Source organism: Mytilus trossulus, chromosome 14 (genome assembly GCF_036588685.1).
Source record: "Mytilus trossulus isolate FHL-02 chromosome 14, PNRI_Mtr1.1.1.hap1, whole genome shotgun sequence".
Taxonomy (NCBI): Eukaryota; Metazoa; Mollusca; class Bivalvia; order Mytilida; family Mytilidae; genus Mytilus; species Mytilus trossulus.
The window spans coordinates 67,850,862-67,875,350 of record NC_086386.1 but is presented as its reverse complement, the minus strand read 5'-3'; the positions used below and the strand labels follow the sequence as shown (position 1 = coordinate 67,875,350).

Genomic DNA, 24,489 nt, shown 5'->3' with positions numbered 1-24,489 from the left:
AAAAAAAACATACAAGACTAACAAAGGCCAGATGCTTCTGCAAAAAAGCTGTGGGGTTGAACATGATCCCTCCCCTTATAACTCTAGCCTATGTAGAATAAACAAACACATCTGTGCTGATGTCAGAATAGGTAACAGAAAAACTAAGCAAACTGACATTGATACATAAATTAACAAAGAACTACTAGCAGTTACTAACATGTGAGCTGTAACTTCAATTAAACTGATTGAAAGATTATGTCTTCATCATATGAAAAGTGCGATACTTTCCGTTTGGGTTTAAGTATCATACAATCATAAAATATATGAAAAGAACATAACCAGTATATCAATGTTTAGTTTTCTTGGTTGTTTGTTTCTTAGAAACTAAGCAATAGGTCATCTTTATTTTGTGTAATGAATATTGTAAGGTGTACATATATTTCTTGTTTAGTTTATATGACCTTCACCTCATTTTGTTGGATCCTGTTAAGTTAATGTGATATTTGTAGAGTTTTTTTTTTTATAAAATATTTTATGTTCATTTAGGTTTAAGAATTTGAATATAAATGTATTTATCAAAGTTGTACAAAGATTTGAACATGCCAAAAGTTGTTTGTTTATAGTCAGATAAAAAATGTTTTGTTATTTGTAGTAAGGTTTGTTAAGTTGGGATGTTCTTGGTTATTGCTCTTCATTTTGTTTTTTTTGTGTTTTTTAAATATATATCAATCAGGTCTTTGGACGTCTCTTTTGATTTGAATTGGTGATCTTTGTTATACCAAGGCTTTTTACAGTTTTTACTTTGCAATATGGTACAGTAGTTCAGAGGATAATTTTTTTTTAAAGTTTGAGATGATGGAGTCCAACTGATGATGGTAAAAGCTCTAATGGCCTTTCAGGCATGATGTGCTCATAAGTGAAATGAGATACTACAGATAGAGGTATATGTGTACATAAATATGTAGGATTCAAATCTATGGTGACTTCCACATCTATGCCAGATTCCTAATAAATGGCAAATATGACTTCATGCCATCCCAAATCTATTGCAGATTTTTAAAAATCCTAATCTAAGGCAAGTTTTGTATTTTTCTAAACCTGTGGCGGATTATTGTGCAAATGTAGAACAAAACAGTACATATATAATCAATGAGTTGTCTTGAACAGATGTCAATGTACAACAATGGGAGCATGTCTATAAACATCTGTGAAATAAAAATACCATAATGGAGAACCAAATGGTGATGGCAACCATAAAATTACCATAGTGTAGAAGTGATGTACCTTAATACAGAATTCAGGATTAAAATGATGTGAATAATAAAGGCATTTCCTCATATTTGTATGGTAAAATTGAGAATGGAAATGGGGAATGTATCTACCTGTTTAATTCATTTCTTATACCAATTAGTAAAAATGGAAGTCCCTTAGCAAACAAGAAAGCAGTTTTTAAACAACAGCTTAAAATTTTGAGGTTTATATTGCTATCATGTCATTGTCGCTGTCACAGTTAAGACTTTTCATAAAAATATCCTCTACTAAAAAACAGCAGTGCCTTTCGTCATCACATCTTCCTATAAGCCATTGGCAAATTGTTCTAGAGGGAAAACAGTGTGTTTGTTTGTATAATTTTGTGAGCCCCGTTTTAAATATCTGTTTTTGATTAACATTCTACAAATAGAAAATAATCATGACAAAATAACATGGTGTTATATATTACTGTTTTCCACAGAAAAATACAAAATTTCAGTCGGCTATAGATTTGGAGAAAACAAAAAATTGCCATAGAGTTTTGTGGTATTAAGCATTATGTATAAGTTTCATAATGTTTGGATGAGGAGAACTAAAGTTAGAGAATGGAAACAAATTTTGGGATGTACGTACAGACGACAAGGATATCACTTAATGCTCCCTCTGCCATGGTTATATAATGGACTGTAGAAAACAAATGAAAATCAATTAAAATGTTAATTTTTATGGCAGAAAAAATATATCAAATTAACAGTGCTACTACACATATTGCTGTTTTCCATACTGTAAGTCAACAGTGATATATATATGAGTTTTGTCAGTAAACTTTTAACTTGTGTCATGATTGTTCAAACATTACAGTTTCTCCATAGTAATTAATAACAGTCAGGTTTCTCTTCTGTCGAACAACATCCTCAATCAACTCATCTTTGATCTGAAATAAACAATACATTACAATAAGCAATACACAACAAATAACATTACATGAATATATGCATGTTTTTATATTGTTAATAACAAAAGTAATTGTTTTGTTTCATGTCCTCATATATGCATGAACAAATACATTCACAGCTCATGTGTTTTTCACAACAAACATACAAACTTGAAAATAAAATGAATAAAATAAAAATAAAAGAAGTATTCTGAGAGCACTGCATGGTAATACATAGTTCCCTACCAGTTCACTGTATTGGAACAAAGGGCAAACTTGATCTTTAACCTGTCATGGTGTAACCTATATAACAAGACCAAGTCGATATCTTCAATGAAACTAAAAATTGTTGAAAACTGATTATTTGAGTGAATTTTCTAATTTCAAGGACCATAACCCTGGACAATATCATTAGACATGAACAAATTCAACCTTGTTCTGTAACTGGTTGAGATAAAACTATATACCAATTATTGAATCAATATCTTCAAGTATCATGAAAAACATAGCTTTATTTCCATTTTAACATGGATAATTAAATTTGTTAATTTCAAGCTAAAAAGGTTACTTTCAAAACATACTGGCTAATGGCCATGTGAAAATTTCGATTGAAACTATGGCTTGCATCAATTATTCGTCAACATTAAATGTTTGCCTTTTATTATTCACTCCATCTATCATAGTTTCTGTAAAAAAAATTAGAAAAATTAGCTTCTAGGGACAATATTTCCTGTAGGAAGTCAATTGACTATTTTTTCAATCTTGACTCATTTGTAGATCTTTAAAACTATCTGGTAATGTTTACTGTTAAAAATTTCTCTCGTTCTGTAAAAGATATCAAGACAATGATATCAAAAACTGCAAAATTTCAGGGGCAATTACTCCAAAATGTGTAGTTTGATTTTTCTGGAAATTTGGTGTAAACAACATTTTATTCTGAATAGTACAAGTACATTTTGTAATATTTACAATAAGGATTTAGATACAAACAACAAGTACTTATATTAATCTGTCTCCTTGTTAAATTAAATACATTATACACAAATATATAAGAAAATACATGTTCTGTAACTTCTGTTACATAATGTTTAAGATCACTTAATTAAAACATTGGGTAGATGGAGTTCTGATAGTTATTATCACTATATAAAAACAGATAAATCTTCTATTAAGAAAGCACAGCAACAAATTTGTAACAGATAAAAAATTTCTAACAGTAATTATGTATATCCTTATATACTTGTGTGTATATATATATGTTTGTAAATCTATGTAGCATTAAGAATAACTCTTGATCATTTTATTTTCATGAACTAGTCAGTTGTGTGTATGTTATATCATTAATTTATGTACAGCTTAAATTGTGTTTCATAGAATTTCACAGTGTGTAGTTGAAGGTTAATTAATTCCATTACCCACTTTTTCACATTTCTTACCTTGGGGGTAACTCAGCTGCTTCACACCTGAATTTTTGGACCCTTTCGAAATTGACCACTGGTCAAATTTCTCATTTCCCCCAAGTCATTAAATGTAATACATCTACATTTATTTCTCACTCCACCGTCAATCTAACCCCCTTTATCGTAGCCACATGCTATGAAATGGAGCAACGCTTCATACCCTTACTCATCTGGTTCCGGTTGGTTGACGGAGTGTCCATGTCCATGGGGCTTGGTCCATCTATACCAAGTGTCGTCGACAGGGCCTGGAGCTAAATTTCCCTTTGCTGAGAACTTGACTCCCAAGGGCCAAATTATTTATATGTTTTATTAATAAAAAATAGAAATTAAATAATCTTGTTGTCAGGAGAAAACTCACTGATATAATGTTTGGTCTTACCAGATTCTTGGTTTCAATCTTATAGGAATGTCTATGTCTGAAGGTCACATTAAATGTCAGTTTGTCAACACTTCAGGAGTATGTTAAGAAATAAGTAACAATACAGGGTATAAAAGGATACTAGAGAACACCTAAACAAGAGAGCTACAAATACAGGGTATAAAAGAATCACCAAGAACACCTCTTAAAAAGAAGAATTCTTAAAAGGTCACAGTTTACTGAATCATGAGGAAAACTTAAACAAGAGGCAACCAGCTAAACAAGGTACATGAATCATTATCAATAAACCACAGAAAATAGATTACAGACTTAACAATGAATAAGTCATCACTTGCTGCATCCGTCGTGTTGTCAATGTCATGGTTACTTCTGTTAAATCGTAGATTTCAGTCGTTCTGTTATATCCCTAAGTCCCTGGAGTCATACAACAAATGAGAAATAAACTAATGTTTTCATTTGAAATCATATTTGACCCATTTAATAGTAATTCTGTGTCTGTTGGTACCGTTAATTTTAGGCTTTTAAATGATATCATCATTTCAAGTCTTATGTCCCAATATAATAGGCAAATAAAAAAATAAAAATAAACTAGTTTCTAAATTACCACAGTAATATTTAGGAGAAGAAAATAGTTTTCTTGGAAAAAGGTGAGATTTTAAAAAAACTACTATTCATTCTTAGTCAGGCATGAAGAATTTGGCCTTTTCAACATCCAGCATAAAAGTATAAATGGACTTAAATATTCTGATTACAAATTTGTTTCTTAAATGCAGAGAGAGATTCACATTTTCTAACACTTAATGGTCAATGATTCCATAATTTGATGGATGAAGGAAGTTAATAATCTGAATTAAGTTTTGTACGTGATTTAACCTCTAATAGATTATTACTTTCTGGAAATTTGAGATAGACTTTAACCTGCTTTTCATTTTTCTGCTGTCGGGTATGATATAACATGTATAACTACTTTATTATTTTTTTTAAGATAAAAGCCAAATACTTTGAAATTTACTAAATAAATTAAATTACAGTGTAATAACTCCAAAATGGATTAACTGTAAATTTGGCAGTTGATAGACCTTAACCAGCTGATCACTTTGACCACTATATATTTTCTTTAACTGCTTAGTTTTTTGGATATTAGCTGCATTTTTCCATTATCATCATGAGCAACAGGGGCCATGTTTGTTGATAGATCAAATCACTGGATACACTGATACTTATAAAGATTATTTAGTTGGAAATTTGGTAAAATTCAAAACAGAACTTTCAGAGGAGAATTTTTTTTTAAAAACTTCACTATGACAGACTCAAATGGATGGCAAAATCTCTTTGATAATTTCATCTTTCAGAATTCCTTATGGCATTTTGTCTCATGTGCCCTTTAAGTTTGAAGTTGCTCACTTGTAAACATAAGCAAAGTCAAGAGCCTCCAAACTCACAGAGGCAAGCTACCAGAGAGGATTAAATAATATAATTTTAAAACAAAAAACAAAAACATTTTGAAAAAGCAATTATTGTATTTTAAATGTATTATGGTCATCATTCTCTTATTTTTAACATACCATATTACAGTCAGATAAACATAACTTGGTTAAAAATGGCATATCAGTTGGTATTCTAGCAAAACTGTCACCTGCAATCGATTTGACACCTTGTAGACTGAGCAGTTCAAGGTATCTGTAAGTATATAAAAAACATACCCTGTTACACTGTTTAAGGTCTAGTAGTCTAAGGTGTGGCATTTCTGTTGGTACTCGCCCAAAACAGTCCCCATTTATCTTGTCGATCCCAGTTAAATCTAAGTGTAGCAAATTGCTGAAAAGATAGTAAAGTGACCATGACTCTTTCAAATTTTTCTACTGTTTAAAAGGATAAAGAAGTAAAAGTTTGATATTTTCATCTTCAATAAATTTTCAATGAATGGGGAACAACTTGAAAAACAAGCATGACTAAAAACAGTGTGGAAAACTGATTATATGAGTGAATTTTCAAGTCAAAGGACCATAACTCTGCACAAAATTATAAGACCGAAACAAAAATTCAACCTTGATCTGTAACATGATAAAACTATATACCAATTATCAATCAATATCTTCAAGCATGATTAAAAAAGTGTGTAAAACACTATGATATGATTAATAGTTGAATAGTTCTCTAAAATTAGATATGATGTAATACAACCCTATTTTCCAATTATAATCAAATAAAACTAATAGTTCATCAGTAGGGGAGTAATTTATAAAAGGGAATATGAGCAGGCAACTTGCTTGATATTCTTGCCGTATGATATAAGTATCTAAACCAAAAATGCAATATTTTTATTTATCATATATTTAGTACAAAATACAGCTATTTTGTATATCTAATAAAGGTTCTTTTTTCCAGTCTGTATCACCTACCCTGTATCGCATACCCCGTATCGCATGGCTAAACCCGTATCGCATACCCCGTATCGCATGGTAAAACCCGTATCGCATACCTTCTTTTTTTTTTTTTTTTTTTTTAAACTAAAGTCAGTTCTTTTGGGTTTTTTTTTTGCTTAAGAATTTTTTTTCTATTAAAAAAAAATAAAAAAAAAATATTAAAAATATTAAAAAAAAAATAGATTTTTTTTTCTAAAAATAGGTAAATTTTTTGAATGACGTCATTGTTTGGTATGTAACGTCACGAACATCAAGTTTTCATATTGTATGTGACGTCACGAACATCAAGTTTTTACAACAATTTTTTTGGCACACTAAATGCAACTATAAAAAATACAAAACACTCAATAATACAATAATAAACAAAATATTTTCAAAACAACAGATTGTAAGGTAACCTAGGTGCTTCGTATAAATAATTGAGCAGTTATTTTAAAGCTTTGAAACAAGACAAAAGAACTGAAGGTAACCCAGTGCTATGGATCAGAAAACAGTTCATATAATATAAAACAATTCCTAATCATTACATAGAGAATAATACATGGCAAAATCCGTATCACATGCCGTATCACCCTCGACCAATATCATCCCTCGGGCCTAAAGGCCCTCGGGCTGATATTGATGTCTCGGGATGATACGACATGTGATACGGATTTTGCCATGTATTATTCTCTATGTAATGATTAGGAATAAAAATGTGATAATGTGGACATTCTTACCTACAATGATCAACTACTGCAGTTACACCTCTATCTGTGATGTGTCAGCACCAACATAATGATTCTTACCTACAATGATCAACTACTGCAGTTACACCTCTATCTGTGATGTGCCAGCACCAACATAATGTGGACATTCTTACCTACAATGATCAACTACTGCAGTTACACCTCTATCTGTGATGTGTCAGCACCAACATAATGATTCTTACCTACAATGATCAACTACTGCAGTTACTCCTCTATCTGTGATGTGCCAGCACCAACATAATGATTCTTACCTACAATGATCAACTACTGCAGTTACTCCTCTATCTGTGATGTGTCAGCACCAACATAATGATTCTTACCTACAATGATCAACTACTGCAGTTACTCCTCTATCTGTGATGTGCCAGCACCAACATAATGATTCTTACCTACAATGATCAACTACTGCAGTTACTCCTCTATCTGTGATGTGCCAGCACCAACATAATGATTCTTACCTACAATGATCAACTACTGCAGTTACTCCTCTATCTGTGATGTGCCAGCACCAACATAATGATTCTTACCTACAATGATCAACTACTGCAGTTACTCCTCTATCTGTGATGTGCCAGCACCAACATAATGATTCTTACCTACAATGATCAACTACTGCAGTTACTCCTCTATCTGTGATGTGCCAGCACCAACATAATGATTCTTACCTACAATGATCAACTACTGCAGTTACTCCTCTATCTGTGATGTGCCAGCACCAACATAATGATTCTTACCTACAATGATCAACTACTGCAGTTACTCCTCTATCTGTGATGTGCCAGCACCAACATAATGATTCTTACCTACAATGATCAACTACTGCAGTTACTCCTCTATCTGTGATGTGTCAGCACCAACATAATGATTCTTACCTACAATGATCAACTACTGCAGTTGCTCCTCTATCTGTGATGTGCCAGCACCAACATAATGATTCTTACCTACAATGATCAACTTCTGCAGTTACTCCTCTATCTGTGATGTGCCAGCACCAACATAATGATTCTTACCTACAATGATCAACTACTGAAGTTGCTCCTCTATCTGTGATGTGCCAGCACCAACATAATGATTCTTACCTACAATGATCAACTACTGCAGTTACTCCTCTATCTGTGATGTGCCAGCACCAACATAATGATTCTTACCTACAATGATCAACTACTGAAGTTGCTCCTCTATCTGTGATGTGCCAGCACCAACATAATGATTCTTACCTACAATGATCAACTACTGCAGTTACTCCTCTATCTGTGATGTGCCAGCACCAACATAATGATTCTTACCTACAATGATCAACTACTGAAGTTGCTCCTCTATCTGTGATGTGCCAGCACCAACATAATGTGGACATTCTTACCTACAATGATCAACTACTGCAGTTACACCTCTATCTGTGATGTGCCAGCACCAACATAATGTGGACATTCTTACCTACAATGATCAACTACTGCAGTTACACCTCTATCTGTGATGTGCCAGCACCAACATAATGATAGATGTTTTAAAGTCTTTCCACAGCTGTAATACAAAAGGTGTTGAATAGAAAATATGTAGTTTAATTCCTAAACTGTTGGGACCAACAGTGAACACTCCAAAAATCAATCCCATTCTTCCTTTTGTGGTCATTAACCTTGTGTTTCAATTTCATAGATTTCTATTTACTTATACTAAAGTTATTGTGCGAAAACCAAGAAAAATGCTTATTTGTGCCTGTTTTTTTACCCCTAATTCCTACACTGATAGGACCAATAATGGCAATATCACCAAAATCTATTCCTACCTTCCTTTAGTGGTTATAAATCTTGTGATAAAATCTAATTGATTTCTATTCAATTATTCAAAAGTTATTATCTGGAAATCATCTGTCATTGGACGACGCTGATAATGACGTGATAGCAATATATGACCAAAACATTTTTACAGTCATATAAAAATTCCTGTTACTTCTGAGACTAATTGTGACATACATGACATATATTTCCTGACAGGGACTCCATTTTATACGTGAATTGCAAGTGATAATATTATCATTTTTTATGTTTTAATGTTACCTACAAATTATGTTTTGTCAGGCACTGAGATAAAAAAAAAAGTTAGATTCACAAGAAAAATGTAAAATTTGTGGTAGATGATATATATATATGACGCCCGACAAGCAAAAACGACCCTTATGGCAAAAATTATGAATTATCAGATTTTTAGTTAATTAAACAGAAAATACTTATGCCAACACAATGTAAAAAATTTGAAGACGATCGGTGAAAAATTAGTTTAGAAAATTCAATTTTGGTAACACATGAAATGTTTTCTAACGTTAAATTCAACGTAACGTTGAAATCATACACTTTGACATCGATTTCAGTTTGCTGCAATTAACTACTTTACTCTTCTACTGGTGCTTGACAAAATGTAACCTGATATCCCTTCCTAGCATAAGGACGATTTTTTAATTCATGTATAGATGTTCCTACAGAACACGTGCAGTTCTGGCTGCATGAATATCTACAGGACGAGCCAACTTATCGAACTAATATTAAGAACGATGCAGAGTATCTATTTCTTTTTATTTTGTGCATTTTTTTTTTTGGCAAAATTAATTTCTGATTTATCATGAGCAACGATGAAATAATGGTACTTTCTGATACCATAGAATAGGTTTAATCTAAACAGATAAAATTGGTTTCTAATCTATCCATTTTTTAAGTAGTTTCATCGTTCTCTTGCCTACAATGTTAACCGACTTAACTTATTGATGATGATTTTTGGAATAATTTTGTCACATGCGCTACAGTATCACAGTGTGATCGTCAATATTTTTTTAGCTTGACAAAATCTACCAAACGTTTAGTATGACCAAATGCTTATTTTTTCTAATATTGTCCAGTTACATGTAGCACACACAAAGCAAGATAGTCAGTCATAAACCTACAATAACAGAACAATAAAGACTTTCATTTGTTGGATTTTAAATATAAAAGAAGTGTGAACTCCTGATTCTTACAGGGCACTATCTGTTTTTCATGGGGTTCGTGTTGCTCAAACTTTAAATTTCTGTGTTATGTTTTGCATCACTCGTTTGATTTTAAGACATGGTCATCTGAGCTTTCTGTTTATGATTTATAATTTCACGTGTGGTGTCTGTTTGTATTTATTTGATATTTAATAAGGATCAATTTGACTCATTTTTACTCTTATTCGATCTTTCTCAGGTTCAGATTGAAACAATTCATATTGCCAGTTAAAACAATTTGGCCATTCAAATTCCAATTGACAATAAAATTAGAAATGAAATATAGATTAAAGGAGCACAATGTGGGAATTTTGTCGTGGAAGGTCAGTGTTTTGAACATTTAATCTAAAGGAGTGGAATGTATTTTGCCAATAGGGCGTTTAATACTGGTATTAATTTACAGCCGATTCTATTGCATGTGAAGGCAAAGGTAATATATTTGGTTAGCTTGATTCGCGACTAGCTAAACCGTGAAGTCATTTTTAGTTCAGGTAAACTCCTTTAAATGTAAATTCATCCGTCAGATAACCAATCTATCTGTCTGTTATAAGACCAGGCTACTCCGAAAGGATGGGCGTATACCTTAGCTAACCAAAGTTATTACCCTTGCCTTCACACTCAATGGAGCCGGCTGTAATTAATTTAATTGTTTCATATTTTTCATATCGGGGTCTTTTATAGCCGACGATACTGTATGTTTTATCTCAATGTTGAAGGCAGTATACGTACGAAATGGGACTATTATACCAGTATAAGAGTCCCAACCACGACATCAGAAAATATAGATGCAAATATTATGTGCGGACAGCAAGGCGACCAGACATTTGTTCATTCTGTTCAGTGGACATATCTAGTCTATAAATGGTCCGTGTTAAAGACCGTACTTTGACCTATAAGGGTTTACCTTTTTAAATTATAACATGGATGGTGAGTTGTTTCATTTACACTCATACTCATCTTCTAATATCTACAGCCAGTGCCATTTGTCTGAAATGCTGGTACATATGTGTCAAAACCCGACTGTTTTGATTCACAAGAAGATATAACAATCTGAGTTTCAGAGTCATGTCTGTTATGAGGTACTGTTTGTGGTAAACCATGCAGACTAGCTTAATTTTTCAAATATTAAATTCCCTCAAAACGGTCTATAAAATTTTGATATTTTCTGGGTATTTCTATTACTGTTGATGTGTTTAATCAACGGGACTCTCAAATACTATAGGTAATAGAAATACATCTCGACAAACTTATCTGTCGCCAAAGGTTTAATGTAAAATTGTGTTTGCTTTCGCTCTCCGTATCTTGAACGGGATTTATCTACGCCTTTTATTTTAATTTACCCAATAAATACGTATCTTTGCCTTCTTTGGATAGTTAATTTCTACATGTATTATCTTCAATGTTATCGTTAAATTAGAACTGCAGCTGCGTGTGCAATTTCGTCTGTTTCAGATATATTTCTTGCAATAAATATAAACGCATGTAAATGTTTACAAAACAAACTAAAACGCACGTTAAACTAAAAGTGATTTAAACGAAGAATAACATTTATATAAAAACTTTATATATTAAAAATATATCTCGAGTGCGAAATTTCAATCTGTCCATCTTCGTAATAAATATTAATTATTTTTATGTATTACTATAATTAAAATAAGTTTCGCTGGATATCCCTTATCAGAGAAATTCGATTCGAAGTGAACTTGAAAATTTCAATATTATGCAAAAGTAAAATAGATTGTTTTTTAACATCTAAAGTATGACATTTCAAGATTGAAAAAAATATGAAGAACAACAGGATTATTTGATGTGATCTAATTATATGTTTTTTTTCAGCTTGTGCTGCCTCAATTAGTCCTTGCTTCATGTTTACAGATCATTGTAATATATCCAGCATCATCTTTTTTAAAAATTAACGCAATATTGCAAACTTGCATTTGTTTTTGTTTCTGATTTTTACATGGCGTTTAAAAATTCCATTGAAAGTTTATTATCGGAGTGTTAACCTTATCTACCCGTGAATTCACGGAGATTTACACGACGGGTGATACAGTCAATGACTTCTGATCATTAAGTCAAAAACATCAATTTAAAAATTGTCTTCTCGTCGTTGTATAACCTTTCGTACTGGAGTTGCATATTTATTTCAAGAAAGTTAACAACTCAATTTAAGTCAAACAATATCCCGCATCTCGTTTTATTCACAATCAAAGAAAATTAAGACAAATGATATTAAATTGCGACCATTAAATAGTATACATTTATTTGACAACATTGTAACAATGATTAACCAGCTTAAGCAATCTCGTGTATGCATCCAAAATTGTTAATCATTTTTTGAATTAGCTCAAGCCTCTAGCATCTTTTATTTTCTAATGATTACTGTTGTTTTTTCTAACTTTCCTTGTTGTTTTGTTTCTTCATGGCCTATCACACAGACCATTTCAGAATATAAGATTCAAAGAATTTTGTTTCGAATGGAAGCTGAACACCTATATTTTGTTCACTTTTAGAAAATGTAAAACAATAATTACGATAAAACTTGTCCTGAATAAAATTGAGAAAGGAAAATTAATGTAGAATCTGCCAAAAAGACAACACCCTAGCCAAAGAATCGTATTGTAGGTTTATTATAGTTTTTGTGCCATATGAGCCGAGTTAACTCCATCCCCTTTCCACTTAGAAGATGAGTGGCCGGGACCTCTAAAGCCGATTTTGGCGATTCTAGTAGGAGATTTAAGTAAACTTTAAAGCATGTAAAACAAGTGAAACTTTTGAGTTACTGCTTACTGAAGATACCCCTGCCGAAATATTTCGGTAAACAGGAAGTTGTTGGGAGATGAATCTGAAAACGCATCGCACGATATAACTGATTTACATAAACCCTGAAACAAAATTTCAGAAATCCTTTTAATGCAACGAAAATATTCATGGGACGAACGGTCGGACTGAAGGATGAATTGACTAAAGGACAGACAGAGGGAAAAAAGTATACCCCACTTTTTTTAAAAGTGAGTGATATAATTATAAACTTATATTTGTTTCGTATTTACAGTTTTAAACGCATTGCAAATTTGTATGCCCCACCTACGATAGCAGAGGGTCATTATGTTTTCTGGTCTGTGAGTCCGCCGTTCGTTCGTTCGTTCGTTCGTCCCAGTTCAGGTAAAAGTTTTTGGTCAAGGTAGTTTTTGATGAAGTTGAAGTCCGATCAACTTGAAACTTAGTGTTATATTAAGGTATATAGGAGGGAAAAAAATCTGAGACAAGTGCCTGTGTAAAATACTCATAGCATGTTTTCATTTGAACAAACTGGTTTATTGTTTTATGTACAGTAGTAAATATTGCGGATTAAAGCGTGGCAAAATAAAAGACGAAATATTTCAGACAGACTTTCTTCTCTTAATTTCTTGAAAGCAAACTCTCTCGTGTGATTAACCATGCAAGATTTTCTGCATTTGGCATGCATAATGATGTGCCAAATATTAAATTATTTTCTTGGGTTCTTCATACAATAACTTACCGTATTAAAAGTATAAAAGAAATCTAGCTGCGGAAAAAAAACTTTTAGTGTTTTTTAGAAAATATTTAAGTGGTTTTTTTTTCACACAACATTGGTATTAATTTATATATTGTAGATGGTTAATACGTAAATCATCACATATCGTGGATGTATGTCATAATGAGACTTGCTGATGTGTGGGATTTTATTATATTGTTTATAAATCATTTCTCTCAAGACAGTAAGATTATACAGCGTGTCAAAACAAGCATTTGAAAAGTTTTAATAGAAATTTATTAATATAAGAATATACTATTCAGTTCACATGGATAACGCTATGTTTAGAAAAAATATCTCAATTTCAACGTGGAATTTATCGGTTTGTTCTACGTTACATTCTAGCGTTGACTACCGATAACGACGTCAAATGCGATAAGGGTGGTTTTTGCTTGACGGGCGTCATATATATTCTTTCAAGGTTAGCTTTTAAAACGGTTCCACATTGTTCCAAGATGCAAATTTTGAGCAATTATATAGAAGAAATATGATTACTGGTTATAGCAAAAAAAGAGATCTGAAATAAAGATAAAATTACATGCATTCATCCAAATTAAATGAATCTGGTGCACATCATGGTGGTAGATGGCCAGTCTTAGCTGGTGTAGTAATATGTCAGGGAGTTACAAATTTTACATTTTTTCTTAAATCAGATTATAAATTGATTTATTTGTTTAATTCCAGGAGATGAGAAGACATTTACCATACCTTTGTGATAATTGTGACACACAAATATCATCACAACCTGTGCATTCTGACAAGTCTAATGATGTCAAATGTTTAATTCCAGGAGAGGAGAAGAAATTCATCAAACCAGCTGCTGTGAATTCTGTTCCTTTTCTTAAACGCAACGTCTTTAATTTATTTAAATTCTAAAATATATAAATCACACATATACCGGTACATGTACATCAACAGTAATACTCCTACATTCAAAATTAAAAGATTTTTTAAATAATATTTTCTTAAACGTTATGTCTTCAATTTGTTTAAATTCTAAAATATATAAATCACACATATACCGGTACATGTACATCAACAGTAATACTCCTACATTCAAAATTAAAAGATTTTTTAAATAATATTTTCTTAAACGTTATGTCTTCAATTTGTTTAAATTCTAAAATATATAAATCACACATATACATGCACATCAAAAGTAATACCCCGACATTCATGACATTCAAAATCAAAAGATTTTTTTAAATAAATTAAATTTCACAAACTTTCGATTCATTGACTTATGAACTCGACTTTAACAGTCACAATTTGAACAGAACATTGACTTTAACAGTGCTTATTTGATTTCAAGGGGGGTGACGTCCAACCCCCCCCCCCCCCCCCCCCCTAGGTGTTCTTCTGACCAGCAGTAAAAATGCTTGCCAAATAGTTGTGTTTGGCTTAGCGGGATGTTGTCAGACACATCAAGTTAAAATGGGGACTTTAAATCAAAAGCTTTATGTAAAGTGAGTGTCACACTCTATGCACCTTAAGAACCCTTGCAACTAATCTTTGAGGGGAGGGTAAGTGGACTGTTGCAAGGAAAATCATCTATCCCTATCCAACATACCCTCATTTTCCCCGACCACCATCCTGATGACCTTTATTACAAGACCTACCTATCGTATATATTGTTAACTTGTTCTCCTTCTGAACATTCATAAAATATTTGCCACTGGATTTTAAGCAAACCAACAATCAATCAATCATTGTATATCAGATCTTTAAAGGACTTACGATGATAATTTCATAGATATTACTATACCTGAAGATATTCAAGGCTTTTATCTGTTAACAGTTCACAAAATGATGCCTCAAATACTGTTAAGTAAGAACACTTTGCTATGGATTCATAACAGTCATCTGTTATTTCTGCTCCATCAATGACAAGCTCGGTTAAATGTTCATTGTGTTGTTTCAACAAATATATCACAGGTCTGAAACAAAACATAAAACATATAAATTTATGCATTCAAATGAACCTAATTCACAACTTTAAAACAAAATGTACATTGATTGTATACCAACCTCTAATAGTCATATCAGCGATTCTCAGAAGATATTAGTTTGACATATTAATAATATTCTTGGATATTTTCTACCTTCTTAAATTTGTAAAATAAATTGCTCACAAACAGCTGGGACTATTATACTAATGTTGATATATTTTATATCCAACAAAAGTTTAGTTTAATTACAGTATGCTAACAGAAGTTCAAAATATATCATAAGACGGTTCAAATACAAATGTTTGTGTATTTGCAAGGTAATAAACATTTAAAATTGTTGTAGAAGGACCTTTTACTATGAAAGCCCAGACAAAGGACAGACAAAATTCATATTGCCATAGTTGGTTCTATGTACAATGTAGATTATTTGTATAAGTGTATTGTGTCAGACAGGTATAATACTTATACAAGTCATTTCTATTTGCTTGAAAATCATTGAAAATGTAAGTAATATTTTTAAAATTGTATAAGTAAATTTGCATGATTTTTATTTTATTTTCTAGGTTTGAATTATCTCCCCTTAGTCTACTCCAAAAATTAATTTATACAAGTAACTTTTTTACAACCTCTATTCTTTAGTGCATAATTACATCATGTACATGTCATGTAATCCATTGTTTTCACACCTTACAAAAGTCATAAAACACATCAGACAAATGATATATTTTGCTATACATTGCTATACTTAGCATGCTTAGTATCTCTCATCCTTTTTTTTCTATAGTCCTTTTTTAAATCCATTCACAACTAGTCTACTTTGACCTCTTTGACATTGTTTTTTTCAAAGAAATTATTCAGAAACTGAGATTCCAACTCACAAAGGTAAAATTTGCTTTAAATGGATTTGGTTTGAAAATACTGTGAGTTTACTACCTCAGAATACAAAGAAAACAAACAACATGGAAGATAAATCAAACATGAACTCATTGAATATAAAACTTAACAAACAAAATAACTAATACGATTACTAACTCATCATCAATCCAACTTAACAAACATAATAACTAATACCATTACTAACTCATCATCAATCCAAGAAATGCCATCTATATTGAGACTTGTTATAGTTTCTAAATTCTTCGCTAAATGATAAAGATCCATGTTTTCTAAAATACAGTGTGAGAAATTCATTTCCTTTAAGTGCTCACATCTACTGAGGATTTGTAAACTTCCAGGTTTAAAACATGTATCCCCTTCCAAGTTAATACTTTCAAGCATGGGACATTTGTTAACTATAATTGAAAGCATTGGAATATTCATATTTTGACAAAATCCTAAATCTAAGTTTTGAAGATTTGATGTATATTCAGTAAAAACAGCAACTTCACTTTCTGAAATATTTTCTCTTCCATGCAATAAAAGTGATCGTAAGTTTGTAGCTTTTGCAATTAAACGACATAAATTGACGGACGGTATGTTTCGGTAGTTGTGAAGGTCAATAACTTTCCATAAACTAGCATCAAATGCATAGTCATACCATGATTTACAAACTCTGGACAATTTACAACAGAGTTCAGGTTGTGTAAAATATGTAAAAATTTTCATAATTATCTCCCTTGGAATACAAATAATTGGACATGTACAAAACATATCATCATCACTTGTCCGGACTTCCTCTGCCTGAATCATTGCAGGAGTAATCTCCCTTTCAATAAACTCTATGTCTGTTTTTATGATTGAATTCCTAACATGCTGAGGCTCTATACCATTATCGTCTAAAGTGTTCCTTTTTTCTACACAATTCTGGTCCATTTCGTCGTCAGAGAAGTTTAATGATGGACAAAGAAGATGAAAATCTGATTTATCCACATTTTTCACTGGCGACAGTTGAGACATATCCTCTGTGTATCCACTATCTGCTAACAAGTCAAAATCACTGTCTTCATTTGTCTCACACATTTCTATTTGTTTTCCAAAATCACATTCACATGTACTAATTAGCTAAAGAAAAAAGAAAATTGTCAACATCATTTAAAGACAAGTATGTGCTAAGCGATTACGTAATATATGTTTGTGAAGATAAAGAGAAATCGCTATGTTCCTTTTTTTTTTAACTTTTAGTTTTTCTCCCATAGAAGCTTATGAACTGTAATTTCACACATATGTTACTGAACATATGTTCCAATTGAAACTGATGTCTGATTCATGATATATAGAAGACTTCAAAAGAAAAAATGTATAAAAGTTTAAATAGTTCAGACATTTTTATAACAATTTAAAGATATGAATACCTGAATCCTTTGAAACGACAATCACATTTAAACTAGTATGAATAGAAATTCTGCATTTCAGCTTATAAATCAATAATTATAAAGTGAAGTTAAACATGATGAAATTTTAAGATTGTGTATGCTTTTTTTTTTTTATATCACTTGCATTTTCACTTCTTGACCATGTTGACTGTACAGAGCAGATATGATCTGTACCATATGACATGAGGTTGTCAATTGAACCAAAGGTTTTGACCTTGACCTTTGACCTAGGAAGTATTACAAACATTATAACATACCCCTGGTGTTAGTTAAAATACACTTAATGTATGAACATGATGAAATTATAGCTGTTTTCTAGAGGGGAAATAATTTGTTACACGTTACAGAGGGACAGATGAATGGTCAACTGAAACCAAAGTCTTTTACCTTGACCTTTGACCTAAGAAGTTTTACAACCAATATGACACACCTTCTGTTTCCAGTGTTGGTAAATATACAAGTCTGGTATAAAAATGAAATTATAATGGTTCTCTAAATAGAGGGGAGACAATTTGTTACAGACGGACGGTGCAGACAGACAGACAGACTAGTTATTACAGAGCAGGTCCCTAATTATTTTTTTTATAACAGTATAATAAGTCTTGACTCTTGGACATTTCTATAAAAATTATTATGGGGACAAAGTACCCAATTAAGGTAGAAAAAAAACAATAAAAAAAATCTAAAATTTCTGGAAAATTTCCCGAAATTTTTCATTCTACTAATCATGGTAATGAATGAACTCAAAATCATTAACTTTTGTTTTCAAATTTTTTTTAAATTTATCCCCACATTGCCCCACATCTGCACAGAAATCTACTTCCTTTTACCGGTCTTGTTTGCATGAGACTATGAATAAAATATCTATTTATCAGTCTAGTAAAATATATACGAGAAGGAACTCAATACCAATTCATTTTAATAATTGTTTGATATGAAAAAAACGTTACCTGACAGTTGGAAAGCAAGTTCATGAAAATGTCTGTTGTAGTCAAGCTCTATCAGCAACAATAGCAGGTGGAATTAATTAGGTGGTGCTACAGTCGTCAATAACATCAAAAAGTCCCCCCAATCAATCGGCTAAAAGATTGACGTTTGAAGTATTTTCTTCAACTTGCCATGCTTTTATTTAATTATAATTAAATTTTAAAATTTGAAGGTTTTTGACCAAAATAATTTCTTTACGACATACACACATTATAAAAAATAGATTGTTATTGCTACTCCTTTATCCTGTCCGTTCTAAACAAAATAGCCATCTTTTTTGTACGCCAAAAAGATTCATTTTTCCTAACTTGACGTTTGCGTATCCAAATACAGAAAAGAACGGTTATAATTTTAAATGAAACCGGGAAACCTATTTCAAATCTTTACACAATTTTGAAGCCATCATTTTTTACTATTATACATCAATTTTAGTGACCACCACCCATGTCAATTTGTATCTCGTTTTAGCTGCGTTTCAACTTCAAAACAGTAAAGTTTAGCTTCTTTTCATTGTACCTGTTTAGAAAGTACTGTAAAATACTGATTTCATTAAAGATATGAATGAAATTTTGATTAAAAATTGTGTTTTATCACAATTCCATAAGACACCTGTATTTTAAAGTAACTAAAATCCCTTTTGATCCCCTACACAAATTGACGGTGACATTGTTTTCTTTTTTCAACATACTTCATGTAATGTTAAAAACAAAACATGTGTCAGGGTCATGTACATAGTAAAAATTTACACAGTGGAAAAGTGAAACAACAAACAAAGATCTTCTTTATTGCGTTTGAAACTATACGTCTCGGGAAATTCTGACAAATCTGACAAATTATTGTTAGACTATGGATTCATGGATGGACAAAGGCACCAAAAATAGCAATAGAAAATGCATTGCAAAGAAAAATTCTGGAGGAAAAAGCATACTAAAAAAGGAAATGAAGGTCAGTTAATTATATTTATATTTTATAAGTGAAAATCTTGCTTATATTATTATCTCTTTACTAAGTAAGCTACAATAATAAGAGCAAAAACTACATTTTATAGCTTATTAAGTCAAAAGATGTGTTCTTACAAAATAGACCACTTTCTAGTTCATACGTCACCGGAAAAAACTCGTCAATTATACGCACCTTCATGACATCATTTACCAGATAGAGGGGGTCGCCTGTATCCCTGCACTATTTACATTCATCAAGCGTCTTAGTGATCGTCATTGTGCAGTATAAACTAGAAATAATGGTTGTTCTGTAGGTACTTAATTACAATTCCCTAATGACAGCAGTGCTGATTTTCAATTTTGGGAATTCAAGTTGCCGAATAATTTGTACAATATAGAATTATAGTTTTCCAACCACTCCCTCAACTTTGAAACGGAAGTGACGACGCCCCTAAACGCACAAATGACGTTCTCTAAAACCAGAGTTTTTGACGGAAATGCATCGAACTCGAAAGTTGTCTATTGAATTTATTTGGCAAATTCTTGTCAAATCTAATCATCATTGAACATCTGAACATTATCAAAGTAAAATGCACAAGATTTGTCCCACCAATTTCATTTCATTTCTGAGATTAATATCCAATTATTCAGGTAAAATATATATACGAAACAGCATGTGATACAGCAACCTGAAGAGAAGACCCATTTTTATTTTTAAAGTTTACTTTTATAATCTATATAATGAGATATAAGAAAAAGGGCTACTGTGCAAGCTAATCTAAAAGTTAAATTCTACAATAATAATGATTTTGAAATTCAAAATTGTGTCACTTTAATTTTAAGCATTATTTTTTCACAGAATGTTCTGTCAACATTTTTGGTATATAAATTATCCCTTATCTGTAGGATATTTTCTAGGCAGTATTTTACAGTTCAACTAAGAGACAGTTACATGTACATGTGTCTCAGTTTAAAGGCTCTCTTACTTTGAAGAAAGTTATTGTGACTCTTGGTCCCACTTTATAGAATATAAAATATAAACATGATAAATGATCAGTACTATTATTCTATCAATGTTCAGAAAGATTATTCAAATTGTATATAATATGTTTTATTGCATTAAATATTATCAAGGGGAGATATTCACTTGCACAAATTGGCATAAAAACCACCACTTCGTATCAAAAATAACTTGAAGTTTGCGTATCCGACATTCTATTGCCGAGATATTTATATCGAGTGTTTGTTTTAATGAGATGCTTTATTAAATTTAAATTCAAATTCAGCCCATCATTTTTTGTTTCCTCGTAAATATTTCGATTTTTCGATCAGGAGACTTGACAATTTTCACCCAAACTCCAAGTTTGAAGATAAAATAAAGAATAAAGGACTTTTTTTTATTACGACAATAGTATTTAGTGAGTAAAAAATGAGGTTTGTCTCGTCCGTTTTTTTACTGAATTTTCACGGTCATGTGACTCTATTGTTGCTGATAAACTTGGGGTCAAACTGTGACCTGCTTTCCAACTGCTAATGACAGCGTTTCTTTTGTTTACATCAAATATGACGTCATAACTTAAATAACGTCATGAACTAGACTCCCTAACAACAGAACCAAAATAGGAAACATTACGGTAATTCCGTTTCTTCTTTTAACATGTTTGAATTAAAAAAAATCACACAGACTTCGTTCCCTTTCACAGGTAATGCCTGCCTTATATTAGATCATATGGGGACGAAGTCCCCAACAACAGTCATGATAGTAGAAGATTCAATAAAAAAAAAAATTCGGTAAAATTTCCCGAATTTTTCATTGTACTAATGAACTCAAAATCATTCAATTTTTTTTATGTCATGTTTGGAATCCCGGACCTGCGCAGAAATCTACAATGTACTTCCTTTTTCCGGTTTTGTTTATATGAATCTTTGAGTAAAATATATATTTACCAGTCTATTATAAATAGGAATGAACGCAATACCAATTTCATTTTTAATAATTACTTGAAGTGAAAAAACGTTACCTGATGATACTGTTTCTTTGTTTACATTGCATATGACATCATAACTTAAATAACGTCACAACTAAAATCCCTAACAACAGAACCAAAATCGGAAACGTTACGGTATTTCAGTTTCTTTTTTTAACAAATATTTAAGTTACAAAAATATAATTCATACAGACTTCGTCCCCATTTACAGGTAATGCCTGCCTCATATTATTAGAATACGTTCAAATGACAAAATATTTCTTACTCATTATCTGAGAGTAGTCTCAGTGAGTATACACGATGCTATGGCGAAACTAAGCATATGTATAAAATATGGAAATACGTCTCTATGTAGTTTTAAGTAGCATCAACTGTTAATTTAATTGTTGACCAACAAGTAATTTTTAATTTGGAAAAATATTTCTTCACAGTGAAAAATGATTTAATTATCAATGTGTAAGTTCTCATGCTATTAAACTTATATATGACTAAGTTAAATAGTTATAAAGTTAGACTTAATTTCGGAAAACGAGATACAATCCGGATTGGTAATTTTTAGGAACATATATATATTTAACATACAATAAAGCCTATACTTTTATATGGGTGTGAGATTTGGGGATATTTCAATCCCTTTACTGCACGTTTAAAAAAAGGAAACATAACAGTGGATACAATTTACTCAAGGATACTTTGTGAAAAACTTCATATTAAATTCTGCAAATATATTTTAGGCGTTAATAGGAAGAGTACAAACTTTGCAGTTTTGTCTGAATTAGGCCGTTTTCCCGAATTCGATATAGTCAAACATGTTTTAGGATATTGGCATCGTTTAGAAAATATTGGCTCATCATTTCCCTTGTTAAAAGCTGCATATAATTGTTCTAAAAAGCTATTTGAAACAAAAAAAAAACTCTTGGTATGGATCAATTAATATTTTAAGGGAAAAAATGTCAGGCATAGAAAAACATATTCTTGAAAAATATTCAACATTTAAACTACACTGTGGTCAGATAGTTAATGGATACTATACTGCATTGTGGAAAAAACAGCTAGATATACATAAAGATGGTAAACTACGAACTTATGTAACATTCAAGTGCAACTTCGGTTTTGAAAATTATTTGTCAAAGCCTCGGAAATGTATTACTATATTAAGAATATCTGCTCACAAATTGCAAATTGAATCTGGTAGATACCAGGGTACTCTTCGGCAAAACAGAATTTGTCTCAGGTGCACCTCAGGTGAGGTTGAGGATGAAGTTCATTTTTTATTTAAATGTGATACTCATTTATTAAAAAGAGAGGAATTGATGCAAAACATATTAAAATCATGTCAAAAATTTAAATATTGATAACAGAATATTGACTCATCTGCATAAAGTACAAGTAGGGACTCCCCTTTAAGCACCGACTCTTGGTGCTTTCTGCAGATAAGTCATATTAAATATCCTTTATTAAATATACTTTGTTATTTGCAGTATACCTCATAGTCAAATGTGGGAGTGCTTAATTGCTTTGTTTTTTATTGGGTTCTTTCAAAGTTGTATTGGTTTTTTTTTATATTGACATTTCTCCACACAAACTACTAATGCCTCATGTTTGTCTTTTTAAAGTGAAGATACACTTACCGGGTGCACTTGAGTCAATTTCAACATAGTATTCATTGAATAATAATACATTACTACTATTTTGTTGAGTGTATTTTCTGTGGTATATTATTTAATTTTATTATCTTTATAACACTTGTTACATATCTTTTATTGTGTGTGTATTGCATATGTTATTGTTTATAATAATATTGTCTGTATCATATGCCCTCCTGGGGCCCTAATTTGGAAAATAAAAAATATTCTATTCTATTCTATTCTATTCTATTCTATTCTATTCTATTCTATTCTATTCTATTCTATTCTATTCTATTCTATTCTATTCTATTTAACACATTGCAAGAGTAAAATCTCTTTGTTCTTACTGTGCTATAATGTGGATAATGCACAGCTTAGGTGTGCATTAACTACCTCAGATATGTTGGACAGTTCAAATCTATTTTTACCTTTAGGGGCGGTTCTTGGCTTTTAAAAGGGGCGTTAATATTCTCTCAAATTAAAAAAAAAATATCCCCGAGTGTAGCGAGACGAAAGACAATATTGACGATTTTAAGCTAAAACACGATACTTTGTCAAATGCAAGGGTTAACGACCTGTTCTCCCCCACCCCCGAATCCGCCATCTGCGTTGAAATTACGACAAAGTTAAACTTCGTACAAAGGGGGGAGGGGTCCCCATAACAGAAAAACAATGAATTGATTTGGTGAAAAACAGATAACAAGGAATTGAAAAAGGATAATAACAGATAACAGTAAATGAAATATGAAAATAAATCTGTCCAGGACCAATCCAGTAGATGACTTGTAGATCTTAGTATATATAACTTGTGGTATGGACCTAGAAAATAGTAATTTGTGTAAACAAGACGTTTCGGTCGTTGATACATTTCTGCCTTGGTTGATTTTGTTCCGTAACTTGTACAATAATTTATTTAACTTTATACATCATT

The 24,489-nt window shown here is 31.5% G+C and overlaps 1 protein-coding gene across 1 annotated transcript; it reads right to left on the bottom strand.

Moving 5' to 3' along the window:
* Window positions 1–1,784: 1,784 nt before the first annotated feature.
* LOC134696572 (F-box/LRR-repeat protein 2-like) lies at window positions 1,785–18,014 on the bottom strand. Its single transcript, XM_063558428.1, has 7 exons — window positions 17,994–18,014; window positions 16,784–17,703; window positions 15,519–15,690; window positions 14,462–14,625; window positions 8,616–8,702; window positions 5,710–5,824; window positions 1,785–2,167 (listed from the first exon to the last, which is right to left on the bottom strand). Exons 2-7 carry the CDS (start codon window positions 17,659–17,661, stop codon window positions 2,072–2,074), a joined length of 1,512 nt encoding a protein of 503 aa, XP_063414498.1. The 5' UTR covers window positions 17,662–17,703; window positions 17,994–18,014; the 3' UTR covers window positions 1,785–2,071.
* Between the last annotated feature and the right edge of the window lie 6,475 nt (window positions 18,015–24,489).

Coding starts and splice junctions, on each gene's coding strand:
- LOC134696572 (XM_063558428.1), bottom strand. CDS start 17,661: ATGTGTGAGACAAATGAAGACAGTGATTTTGACTTGTTAGCAGATAGT. Junction 14,626..15,518: donor AAAGCCTTGAATATCTTCAG/GTATAGTAATAT, acceptor TATATATTTTAG/AATTTAAATAAATTAAAGAC. Junction 2,168..5,709: donor ACCTTAAACAGTGTAACAGG/GTATGTTTTTTA, acceptor TGTTTATTTCAG/ATCAAAGATGAGTTGATTGA.